Here is a 12,962-nt window from a genome sequence, read left to right as displayed (position 1 = left end):
ATGTCCCCTGCCTGAAATCCTGGAGAGCCACTGCCAATCAGTGCAGACAACACTGAGCTAGATACAGTCTGACTCGGTATAAGGCAGATTACTCCGTTTACATAAAAATCCGTTCCTGGCTTCCCCCAGGTTTTCTTTTGTTCCAACAGCCTAATTTAGAGAGGGAAAACCTTTCAGTTGTTGCTATTCTGAAACTGTTGGAGGTCAGCAGCCTTCCAGAGATCTACCAACAGATCTCAATGTACACTTTGCCCCATAAGGCACACTAGAAAGGAATTCTGTGCAATCCAGCAGCCTGCTTCTGCATGAAGAGTTCTGTGTGTTGCAACAGCCTTCCATCAGCACTTTAAACAGCAGTTGGCTCCCAAAAAGCGTCATGTCCCAGGATCAACGTGGACCTTAAGACCTGGGCAGCGTTTCCAAGACCCGCCGTGTGCGTACAAACCTCTGATATGGGACTCTCCGCCTTCTCCCTCTGTGGTCCTGGCCGGTGTGCCAGGGTGACCGGGCAGGTGCAGGGAGACGTCTGGCAAATCACCCTGAGGGCTCTCCAGCCGTGCTTCAGTTTTAACTGGAAGAACAAAGGAAATTATTATTGTTGTTGTTGATTTCTACCCCCCCCCCTTTGGCCAAAAGGCCCTCCAGGCGGCTTACAAAAATTAAACACAAACATAAAAATACATCAATAAAAAAACGCAATACAACTTATAAAAAGCAGCAGTTGCAACATCCAATGATAACACATTATCAAATCACCAAGAGAAAATCCGCTCCTCTCTCTTCTTGGCCTTCTAAAAAGGGGCCCAGGAGGAAAGATGGGAGGCAAACGCTCATCTCCAAATTAGCAGAGACACATACAAAAGCAAGAAAAGTTTTTCTAAAAGGAACAGGGAGAGGAAGCTGGCCAAACCAGGACCTTGCATGCCTGTCCCATAATCCTGACAAGGCCCTCTGGGCATTTTGACAGATTTACACAACGCTCGATTCCTGCAATGAGGCATGTCTGGAACAAGGCTTCCTCCTTCTGACCTGGAAGCAGGAGCGTAGGAAGAAAAAGCCCACCTTCCACACCCTCCCACGATCTTTGGCAATGGAGAATGACAACCTCAGAAAGGGAGCCTTGAGCATTTGTACACTCCTGACTGTAAACCTGGGAAGACCTCTGAGTTAAGTCTAGCCCAGTTGTGCTGGCTGGGGCCGATGGGAGTTTATAATCAAAAACATCTGGAGGGCACCAAGTTGGCAAAGGCTGCGCTAGCCTAAGACTCTTTGGATCCTGAAGCAATAAATTGAACTCTCCCACTTCTGAGGCCCTTCTCCAGTTCCCCCTTTTGAGGGAGCCTCAGAGGGTGGTGGCAAAGGAGAGGGCCTTTTCAGTTGTAGCACCCCACCTGAGGAATACACTCCCCAGTGAGGTCCGCCTGGCACTTTCATTGACATCTTTTCAGCGCCAGGTAAAGACTTACCTTTTTTCTCATGCATTAGATATACTAAGATGATGTTATTTGTGTTAATGCACTGCCAAAGTTTTCCGCAGCTGTATGGGGCGGTGGTTGTTGTTTAACATTTTGTTTGATGGTATGATATATTAATTTTTGATTTTAACAATGTTGTAAGTTGCTTGGAAGCCTTTGGGTAACCAGCAACTACTACTACTAATAATAATAATAATAAATGGGCCCAATCCACCAGGTTGCTCTCCTGTGCAAGCCCCCATTAGAATCAACATGTTGCACGCAAAAAAACATGCTGGAGCACCATGCCTCAGAGACCCCATCTGCACTATACATTAAAGCAGTATCATACCTGTTCAAACAGTCACTGCAGAAACAGTTTCAGCACCCTTGGCAAACTACCGTTCCCAGGATGCTTTGGGGGAAAGCCATATCTACTGAAGAGCTAGCATACTGCTTTAAATAGTGCGGCCATAGGGTAGATCTGTCCACCTTCCACTCGCTGTTCCCCTTGACGGTACCTCAAACCCATCCGACTGGAGAACGCAAAGCAAAGGAGACCAGATAGGAAAATATGCGGACAAGCTGGTCAGTTTCCAGCATTGGTAGGTCTGGATTCTGCCAAGCTGTTCTCCATTGCTTTCTACTGGTCAAATGAAGGCTGTCCCTTATCAGGGACAAGATAACAGCGTCCATCAGCCACGTTTATTTTGCAGGTTGCTACGAGATTTCGGAAGCGTATCGGGCTGAGGAAAGACAGCAGAACACCCTCCCTTCCTCTCCTTTGCTCGGGCTCCCAATAGCAACCCTCCGCCTGACAAATCGTGTGCCCTCAGCCTCCCTTTCACTCCCACCGCCCCTTCCCATCCTCTCATGAAAATTCCACAGCTGTCAAACATTTCACGGCTGCTCCTCAGAGGGTCTGCAGAAGGAGAGAGGGAGGGGAACCTGTCAAAAATCAAACAAATCTGCAGCTGACAGGAGGGGGGAGGGAAAGGCCAGCAACTCACTGGATCAAAGGAACCTGCCTTGCACCCTTGTCTTATCAGCTAATTCAGACAAGCTAAACTACCATTCACGCGAGGGGGATGCTGGTGTCAAATTATGGGGCTCTGAAAAGGGATCCTCCCCTGGAATGCGGCAGGAAGGCCCCATTCACTCACCGTTGCCATTTGGCACCTCGGCTTCATTGCCACTGCCGGCAGCCGTGGCCGGACCTCCATTGGCTTTTGCGTGTCCACAGAGAAACTCTGGGATGTCCTTCACAAGCTTCATGAGAGCGCAAAGGTGGAGGCTGCTGGGACACTCGCCTGTTTGGGGAGCAGAGAAATAAACCCTTACAGCGCTTATTGAAACTGAAAGGGGAAATAAGGTCACACTCAACGAGGCAGACACGGCCACGGCCAGCTAATTTTAACGCTGGGTCTGAAAACCAGAGCTGTTCAACCCTTGCTCTTTTGGGTGGGTTGGGATTTTCCACTAGGCTGGACAGGGTGCAAGAACACGGCTGGGGTAGTTTCCCCAGATGGCACCTGGCTTGGCTCACTCCTTTGAGTCACCTACAGCTTTTTCTGCATCAAGCTAAAGTAACTTTAGGGAAGGACAGTAACTCGGTGGCAGAGCTCTGCAATCCCCAGGCAGGGCTGGAAAAAGATACCCTGCTGAACCCTGGAGAAATGCTGCAGGTCAGTGCAGACATCACTGAGCTAGATGGACATAAGAAGAGCCTGCTGGATCAGGCCAGTGGCCCATCTAGTCCAGCATCCTGTTCTCACAGTGGCCAACCAGGTGCCTGGGGGAAGCCCGCAAGCAGGACCCGAGTGCAAGACCTTTGGTCTGACTTACGAACCTGCCCCTTCTGTTCGTGCCATACCTTGGGGTGGAGGATGAGTTGGATGGGTCAGGTTGGCCCCGCCTCAGAGCAGGAGTCTTGTGTGAGTTGTCCTCTTAGTTCTCCACAACTATAACACTGACAGGGACAATGGAACCAGGGCTTCCTTTGAGATGGGGCCCTGCAGACCTGGAGCCAGTTTAGGAAAGCCCCGTCTCGGATGTGGAACGTATCATAATGCCGCTACACAAATTTATGGTGCAACTGCATTTGAAATCCTGTGTACAGTTCTGGTCACCTCACCTCAAAAAGGATATTGTAGAGCTGGAAACGGTTCAGAAAGGGGAAACCTGAAGGATCAAGGAGATGCAGCGACTCCCCTATGAGGAAAGGTTGCAGCATTTGGGGCGTTTTAGTTTAGAGAAGAGGTGAGTCAGAGGCGCCATGATAGAAGTGTCTAAAATTATGCATGGCAGGGAGACAGCGGTCAGAGAAAAGTTTTCCTTCCTCTCTCATAACATGCGGACATCCAATGAAGGTGAATGTTGGAAGATTCAGGACAGACAAGAGAAAGGACTTAATCTTTACACAGCACATAGTTAAGCTCTGAAATTCGCTCCCATGAGATATAGTGATGGCCACCAACTTGGTTGGCTTTAAAAGGGGATTAGACAAATTCATGGAGGATATCAGTGGCTACTAGCCATGATGGCTTTGCTTTTCCTTCATGGCTGGAGGCAGCATGCTTCCGAACACTAGTTGCTGGAAACCATGGGAGGGGAGAGTGGTCTTGTGCTCAGGTCCTGCTTGCGGGCTTCCCATAATGGGCATCTGGTTGGCCACTCTGAGAACAGGATATGTTGGACTATGTGGGCCACTGGCCGGATCCAGCTGTGCTGGTTCTTATTGGAATAAATAGCAAACAGGAAGGAGCACAAGGGAAGTGCAGCCATTGCCAGCCCTCACATATCTGGGGATTGAAAACAAGTTTCCAGATCCCTTGCCGGACCTTCCTAATTTTCGTTGGCCTAAGTGCTGGTCAGCTCCCTCTGGAAGGTGGGGGGTAAGGGAGACTTGGGCCCCTCCAGGCACCTTTTTTATTGTATATTCATGAAGATTTGTGCTCTTGATGTTTTTGGGGCAGTCAAAATGCGATTCGGCTTTCAATACCATTTGCGCCTGCAAACCTTTCAGGCCAGACATACGGCTTTGTTTGCAATCAGTGCGAGTCCAGTAGCTTCCTGCTGAAATCCGGAAACTTTTCCTACCACAAACGTTCCGGTTTATTTCCTGTCCCACTTTCATTGCGCTCTGGCGCACGAGTGCCCCTCCAGAGGGCAATAACGTGGTAACACTGGGGAAGCATCGCCAAAGAACTAATAAAGCGGAGTGATGTCTGGACAGGCCAGTCCAATTCCTCCACTACAGGAAAAGTTACTTTTTTGAACTACAACTCCCATCAGCCCAATCCAGTGGCCATGCTGGCTGGGGCTGATGGGAGTTGTAGTTCCAAAAAGTAACTTTTCCAAGCTCTGCTAATGCACTATCATTGCGTCCATGTCATTCTGCTGAATACCCCTGCAAAAAAACCCCACCAGTCTGGAGCCACCTTTATGGTTGTCATATGGATCCAGTATTCATAATATTTAAAATATACTATTTGTATTATTTATAATATTCATAATATTAATTAAGTATTAATTAATTAATCAATTACATTACATTACACCTCACCTTTCCTCCAAGGAGCTCAGGGTGGTATACAGGGTTCCTTCCCATTTTATCCTCACAACAACCCTGTGAGGCAGAGACTGTGCTGGGCCAAGGTCACCCACCGAGCTTCATGGCTAAGTGGAGATGTGAACCCACACCTCCCAGGTCCTAGTCCAACCCTCTAATCACTACACCACACTGGTGGCATGCTCCTTGTGCGCATGGAAACTCCAGCTCATAGAAGGAACTCCTCTGTTCAGTGCACCTTTGGGATTTAGTAGATTTACATGCTGCTTTCCCAGGCCAAAAATCCCCCAAACCGCTATTCACGTAGTGCTTCGTCTTCACCCTTGTGCTGAATAGTGAAGCTGGGAGCTCTTCCTTCACAGTAAAGCACAAGTATCACACACACACACACAGGCTTTTCTTCACACTCTTACCGTCCCCATTGCTAGCTGGGGTCAGGCACCTCTCTACTTCCTCATTCATCTCCTCAAGGTCCCAGGGTCCCTCAATCTCTGCTGCATCCTCTAGAAAAAGAAATGTTGCACCTAAAGTGAAAGAGACAAGATGGTCTAAGGCAGCCTTCCCCAACCTGGTGCCTTCCAGTTGTTTTGGACTACAACTCCCATAAGCCCCAGCGCTAAAGTGCTCTGATGCAGAAGCCTCCGAGGAGAGCTTTCTTGTTTGCACCGCCAATATTTTTTACCGCAGGACAGAGCTTCTTACCACTGGGGCTGTCCTCTCCACCAGCCCCATCAAGGCTCCGGCCCTCAGTAGTTCCTTCTGGCTGACAGATTAAGGACGACAGCTCCACCAAAGGAATGGAATGACCTGCTCATAAAGGCAAAACGGGAACGTTAATTTGAAATGGGGAGCTCAGATTCAAGGTACAGCTTCCAGGAGCAACACAAAATCAGAAGTATGATGATTCGAAAGATTCAGCTGTGTAACAAGCAGATGAAAAACTCCCATTCAAGGGCTGTGGTCTAGAGAGAGGGCGTTGTGCTTGTCCCACTGAAGTCAAACTGAAGGCCACAAATAGATGCAATACAGAAGACCCACCACTGGCTCTTCTGACACGAGACCTCAAAGCAAAGAGGGTGGCTAGTTTAATCAGAGAATAGGTAATGTCAGAGGACTCTGACGCTGCTTCCCTGATTTAAGTTGCCCCCTCCACCCCACCCCACAAACCCAGACATGACAAGGAGATGCTTGCAGTAAATAAAGTTCTAGCCATGGGTCTCCCATAACACATTTGCTTTGCCCCAGGCTGGAGGGCACCAGGTGGAGGGAAGACTGATCTAAAAAAATCTCTCTTGGGTTCATTTCCTATTCAGCTCAGGGCAGGAATCCCTAACCTTTTGGAAACCTAAGAAATTGTCATGGGCATACAAAAACACCCATTTCACAGAAGAAAAACTGGTGATGCTCGGAAGCTGCCCCTCCAAAACATCTACACCCCCCCCGCAATACAAATGAAACAAAGGCCCCCAAAACATGCAACCCCCCAACAACAGCAACAAGAACTAAAAAAAAAAATCAAGAGGAAGGGGATGCCTGAGTACCCCATACTCAGTTTTTTTTAAAATATATAGAAAACAGTGTTGATTTTTAATGTACAATGTTTCCAGTCAACACTCAGTTTTAAAGAGCCAAGAACTGCTAAAGCTTAGCTAGGTGTTAAAAACTATTTTTTGTTCTGCTGAGTTTTTAAAAAATATAATTTATGTTATGTTGTACCCTGCTCAGGTATCGGAATCAATGAAGAGCAGGCTATGAATATTTTCAATCAATATCTAACATAATGCTCTTAACATTTTGGATATTCCTTCCCATTGATCTGTACTGCCAATTCCTTTTTAAAGGGCCCAACAAGATGATCACAGGATCCCCAGGCAGATGGCCCTATGCCCTGGAATTGACCTGAGAAACTGGAACAGAGCAGAGGGAAAGAGGCACCTCTTCAATACAATGGGGTCAAGCTGGCCGGTCCAATTCATCCAACTTTTCAAAGCTGGGAAATCCCTTCCGCCCGTCCAGAGGCAGGCCCACTTGGAAAGCCCAAAGACACTGACACACACACAGAGGGGGCACAATTCAGTGCAAAGTTTTCCTGCACAAGCTCCATGGAAATGAATAGAGGATGTGCAAGAGCTCTGGTGCAGCTCCCATTCACTTCCATGGAGCACATGCAGGAGAACTTCCCACTGGATTGGACCTCTGTACTTCTCCCATTCAGCCACCCTCCCGCTCAGCCACCCTCAACAGTCTGCCAAATCCGTTGCCTCGCTTTGTGTCAAGGCAGGGCTGCTTTTTTGGCAGTATCTGAAGCCTGCAGAACATCAAGCCGTCCCAAAACCAGGGAACACGACACCGCGTTCTGTAAACAACAGCACCACAAGAGGCCTTACCCAGGGAGAGAAGCCAAGTGTAATTTTCCAGCATCACTTCCTTGTGGAGCTCCCTTTGCCATCCTTCCAGCATGGACCACTCCTCGGTGGAGAAGCTGACAGCTACATCTTTGAATGTCACCTGCTGCCATGGTACATCAACTGGAACACATATCCTTCTTTCTGCCTGCAACAGAGAGCAATGCAAGGGCCTCTGCTTAGGGTCTTTGGCTTATGTCTCCCTCAAGGATCAGGTGGCAATAACTTCATACATATGCACACCTTGACCCAGTGACTCCTGGCGCATGAGCCTAGTTCTGATGTGCCACGTCTACACTTTAGACTCCAGTGTTCAATCAAAATTCTGAAGGTTGATTTCAAACAAAAAGTTCACACTCTTAAAAAAAAATGGGGTTTTCCTTTGCAACTCCCTTTCCTTTGCAAATGAGATCCTAGCTTATGTTTTCATGAGTCCACTGCTCCAAAATCCAGAAAACTATAAATTACCAGCATGTGCAAAATTGTAGAACTTCTCCTACATCATCATCCAGTTTTTCTTTTGCTCAAAATCAAGAGTGAAACAAGATTTCACACAAATTGAAAATTTGGGATGATGGGTTTAAAAAAGGGATATGGCTCTCCAGATGCTGTTGCATACCAACTCCCATCAGCCCCCAGCTAGCATGGCCAGTGGTCAGTGATGATGGAAGGTGCAGTCTAAAAACATCTGGAGGGCCATAGGTTCCCCACTCCTAGCTTAAAATGTGAGTCTAGCCACGTGGGTGGAGGGCGGGGAGTGATAACAGTTGTGTTTTTTATTGTACCTTTTTCAAACGCAATAAAACAGAACGTTCTAAAAAAAGTGTCATTTTCCTTCACTAATTTTTCAAATTCTACTTTGAGAGACACTTTAATGTGACAGCTTTCATAACTGTGAGTGTTGCAACCATTAAAAACAGCAACACAGAGCCAGAAGAGTACATAAGTGAAAGTTTGCAAGCACAATTTGCAAGTGTGGGGTGGTTAGAGTGTCGGAGTGGAACCTGGGAGTGCAGGGTTCAAATCCCTGCTCAGCCATGAAGCTCACTGGGTGACCTTAGGCCAGCCACTGTCTCTCAGCCTAACCTACCTCACAGGGTTGTTGTGAGGATAACATCGGGAGGGGGAGAACTATGTTTGTACAACACCTTGAGCTCCTCCTAGAAGGAAAGATGGGGCATAAATATAACAATAATTAATTAATTAAAGGGGGGTGCAGACATTGTTCCTCTTCTTTTCCTCAAGCAGCCTTTGTCTCTCTGCAGAAAATGCACAGTCCTCATTTGGAAACAAGTGAAAAGACATCCACTGGTCCAGATGTCTTTGCCCTCACATAAAATTTCCCAGTGATGGGGAAACCAGCCTTTGTTTATACAGAACTTCTGAGAAGACCTGGAATGAAATCTCACATCCAGATGTCTGGGAGAAGTTGGGGAAAGATCAGCTCTGGCTCATAAAACTACATCCTGCCATAAATTAGCCTTTAAAGTATCTTTTGGCTGAGCAACTTCTTTTGTTAACACCTCCCCCCCCCCATGGAGAGAGATGAAAAAGCCCTTCTTGGACATTGCGGCCTTCAGCACAATGACCACAATGTTCCAAAGAGGGTTCAACCTAATTGCATAGACTCTCCATGCTAGCACCCAACACCACTCCAACTCTGGCCTCCGTTGGTGCCACCAACCTCCTACAAAACTACACCAAACTATAGAGAAAGTTTATTTGCAACATTTCAGCCATCACTTAAGGAGCCTGGCCATGAGGAAGTCATTTTCTGGAACTTCTATATAAAGGCTGTAAGCTTTGAGCCATCCCTCATGTGGCTAGTCCTGTGTAATGTTAAAAGATTTCGCCCAGGCGCACATGCACACATGCACGCACACACAAATGTTACTGAACAAACCACTTTTGAAACTGACGAGATTTCTGGATATGCACACTGGACACATTAGCACCCAGGCAGCCTCTACCTGGAGGGCAGAAGCAACTTCTTTTGGTTCAGCAACTGAAGTCCTTCCAAACATTCCATCCCCAAAGCTCTCTAACTGTCACCTTGGAAACAGCATCTTTTCATACACATACATATATATATATAATACATATATATAACAACATTTAAACATTATTAAATCTCACATAAAAAAAATACAGTAATCACACAAAACAACAATATACATACATATTATAAACACTTTTATTATACATATATTGATATTGTACCACAAAGAAAAACTATTATATACATCAACATTTACGTTACATTTCTTCTTGATAAATTCAGTCATTAAAGTTTTACTCTTTCTCAAATTAATTCTATAAGCATATAGTTTGTTCCTACCTTCCAAATTTTTGCTAACCATTTATTCCACTGTTCTGTTTTTGTGTAACAAACATATGCACAGCTACTATTAAATTCCATATTAACTCCTCATGATTTATTTGTTGATCTAATCACCCTAAAATTTATCAGGGGGTCTAATTACAAAGTGTAAGGTATTGTTAATAACCCTGGAACACAGGAAACTGCCTTAAACCAAGTCAGACCATTGGTCTATGTAGCTCAGTATTGTCCACACTGACTGGTAGCAACTCTCCAGGATTTCAGACAGGATTCTCTCCTAGTCCTGCCTGGAGCTGCCATTGGGGATTGAACCTGGGACCTTTTGCATGCAAGGCAGAGGCTGTCCCACTGAGCTACAGCCCTTCTCTATCTTGAACACGTCTCTCCAAAAGGTTTTAATTATCAGACAAGTCCACCAAATGTGTTCCATATCATCCTTTCATCTTTATCAGAGCAGCCAATGAAAGTGGAGGCTGAAACATTTTACATTACATTTATTACATTTGTATGCCGCCCCATAGCCGAAGCTCTCTGGGCAGTTTACAACAATTAATAACATTAAAAACAAATATACAAATTTAAAAACACATTTTAAAAAGCAATTTAAAAACACATGCTAAAATGCCTGGGAGAAGAGGAAAGGCTTGACCTGGCGCCGAAAAGATAACAGTGTTGGCGCCAGGCGCACCTCGTCAAGTAGACCATTCCATAATTTGGGGGCCACCACTGAGAAGGCCCTCTCCCTTGTTGCCAGCCTGCCAGCTTCCCTCGGAGTAGGCACCTGGAGAGGACCTTTGATGTTGAGCATAGCGTATGGTTGGGTTCGTGTCGGGAGAGGCGGTCCATCAGGTATTGCAGTCCCAAGCCGTGTAAGGCTTTATAGGTTAAAACCAGCACCTTGAGCTGAGCTCGGAAACATACAGGCAGCCAATGCAAGTGGGCCAGAATCGGTTTTATATGTTTGAACTGTCTGGTCTCTGTTACGAATGTGGCCACTGCATTTTGCATGATCTGCAGTTTCCAAACCGTCTTCAAAGGCAGCCCCACATAGAGCCACATAAATTAAATCTCTTAATCACAGTAACATATATATAATTTTAGTGATTAAGCGAAATCTAAAAGGGATCCAGGGCAAACTTCTATGAAGTACTGTTTGATGCTTTTACAACAGTATATTTTGCAAATATAATGGAAAGACAAAATAAAGAAACCCTCCCCTCAGTGCTGGAGCAGCTGCAATGTACCTGGAATGTGGCACCATATGTGGTGGCCCTGCATGGTAGTGCAAGCCTTCCGGACCTCACTCTTTGAGGAAATTCAACAAGTCACCAAATATGTACATGACAAAAATACCCCAGTTGGTCATTTTAATTTTTCCCCACGGATTCTAACAAAGACTTGAAATGTAAAATACTAATGGGCCATCTGCCCATGGCAGCAAGAGTTACAATTGCAAAACACTGGAGGGATTTACAAAGGCCACCCTCCAATACTGGCACCAGAAAATGTGGTTCACAACTTTTATGGAAAAGCTTACCTCTAGGCTTAGGTTGCCAAGGGGCTTTCCAAAAATGGTAACTTTACTGACTACTGGTACCTGTCCTGCCCGTTGTTGAAAGTTACATCGAAAGCAGTGTGCCTCATTAACCTAACTAAACTTGCTATGGACTTTGGCCCTAAACTAACACTGACTAAGCATGCTAATGCGGCTCTAAGACGTTGACTCAGCAATGGGGTCCCCTGAGTTAGCTTAAGAAGGTTTGGATCACGCACACACATGGAGGCAGCAGATCTCCACAACTTTAGGCAGGCAGCCTCTCCGTGCCTTACCTGCAGATGCCGAGGACTGAACCTGGAGCCTCCTTCATGTGCTGCATTCCACTGAGTTACGACCCTTCCCCAGGGAAGTATGTGCACGTGTGTGTGTGTATTTTAGACCAGCCTTTCCCAATCTTTGTGTCCCCCCAAGATGTTGCTGGACTACAACTCCCATCAGCCCCTGCAGCCAGCATGGCCAATGGTCAGGAATTATGGGGACTGTAGTCCAGCCACATCTGGAGACCCAAAGATTGGGAAAGGCCGTTTTAGACACTTGACAATAGAACTCTTCTTATACACACATGTCCCTGGGCTCCCCTCCACACTCACTCCATCTGCCATGATGACAGTTCAGAATTAAACTCATAATTTTGACAGAGCTACGAGTCTTCGTTGTGACAGAGGTGGCTTCCAGCCCAGGAAAACTGCAGGGAGAAGGGTAAGGCCCCTGGGGGTGGGTGGAGGTGCATCCAACAAGAACTCCTGTCATCTCTGCCTGTCACCTGACTGAGCACGCCAAATGCCAGTGCAACGTGACGAGATCCGAGCAGACAGGCTTTGCTACGCCAGCGTGATTAGCCAACGTGATCAGTTACTGATTGGAATGATGAATGCAGACAGCCACGGATGACGGGCCTTAGCAGGCTTTGCTGACACTCCTCCATGCGTGGCTCCTTGAGCCACATCGTCCCTCCTGACAGGTTTTGGAAGCTGCCAATTGCAATCAGACCCCCCCTCCCCGGAAACAACAAGACTGCCAGCTGTTGCCCAGTCCAAAGCGAAAGGCTGCTGCTGACTGAAGGGCCAAATCCTCTCTCCCCCAACAACACCACTTCCCTTTGTGCCACAAGCACCTCTGCCCTGCAGAACTTTGCCAGATAAAACACCCCCGGTTGGAAATGTCAGCCCCTGACTATCTATCATTTGTGGGACAAATGCAGTTTCAGGGGCACATGGCAGGGGGGGCGGCGGAACGAATACGTCTCATTTACACAATGAGAAATGGTTTTAGTTTTCCCAACTTCCTTGCTTACCCTTTTTAAGCTTCCTGGAAGGTGCATTGAACTTTAATGCAGGGAGAGTGATCCATTTTAAATTAACTTGTTCAAAATTTCTCTTGGACATTTTTTTCTTAACAATGTTATTTGTTATTTAGTTTAATTTTTGTAAATTGTATTGCTTTTATTGATGTATTTTTATACCTGCATTTATTTTATTTTATTTATTTATTATTTCAATTTATATACCGCCCTTAGCAGAATAGCTCTCAGGGCGGTGAACAAACAAGATAAAATACAATATATCATAATAAAAATCATAAAAACATGTACAAACAAACAACAGAAAGCACAACAAAAATGAAATACAACACA

The 12,962-nt window shown here is 46.2% G+C and overlaps 1 protein-coding gene across 8 annotated transcripts in view; it reads right to left on the bottom strand.

Moving 5' to 3' along the window:
• Positions 1-12,962, bottom strand: part of LOC133365522 (uncharacterized) — a 72,811-nt gene that overhangs the window by 44,626 nt on the left and 15,223 nt on the right. For 7 of the 8 annotated variants that reach the window (XM_061587508.1, XM_061587515.1, XM_061587511.1 and 4 more), the window contains exons 2-6: positions 7,413-7,578; positions 5,728-5,832; positions 5,439-5,549; positions 2,618-2,764; positions 446-571 (exon numbers count right to left, since the gene is read on the bottom strand). In XM_061587508.1, the coding sequence (XP_061443492.1) occupies positions 446-571; positions 2,618-2,764; positions 5,439-5,549; positions 5,728-5,832; positions 7,413-7,578 (655 nt within the window). The remainder of the gene's footprint in view (positions 1-445; positions 572-2,617; positions 2,765-5,438; positions 5,550-5,727; positions 5,833-7,412; positions 7,579-12,962) is intronic. The other variant, XM_061587510.1, reaches the window with a different exon arrangement.

Source organism: Rhineura floridana, chromosome 10 (genome assembly GCF_030035675.1).
Source record: "Rhineura floridana isolate rRhiFlo1 chromosome 10, rRhiFlo1.hap2, whole genome shotgun sequence".
NCBI classification, from domain to species: domain Eukaryota; kingdom Metazoa; phylum Chordata; class Lepidosauria; order Squamata; family Rhineuridae; genus Rhineura; species Rhineura floridana.
The sequence above is the reverse complement of the archived record's forward strand: the minus strand, read 5'-3'. Positions and strand labels throughout refer to the sequence as shown.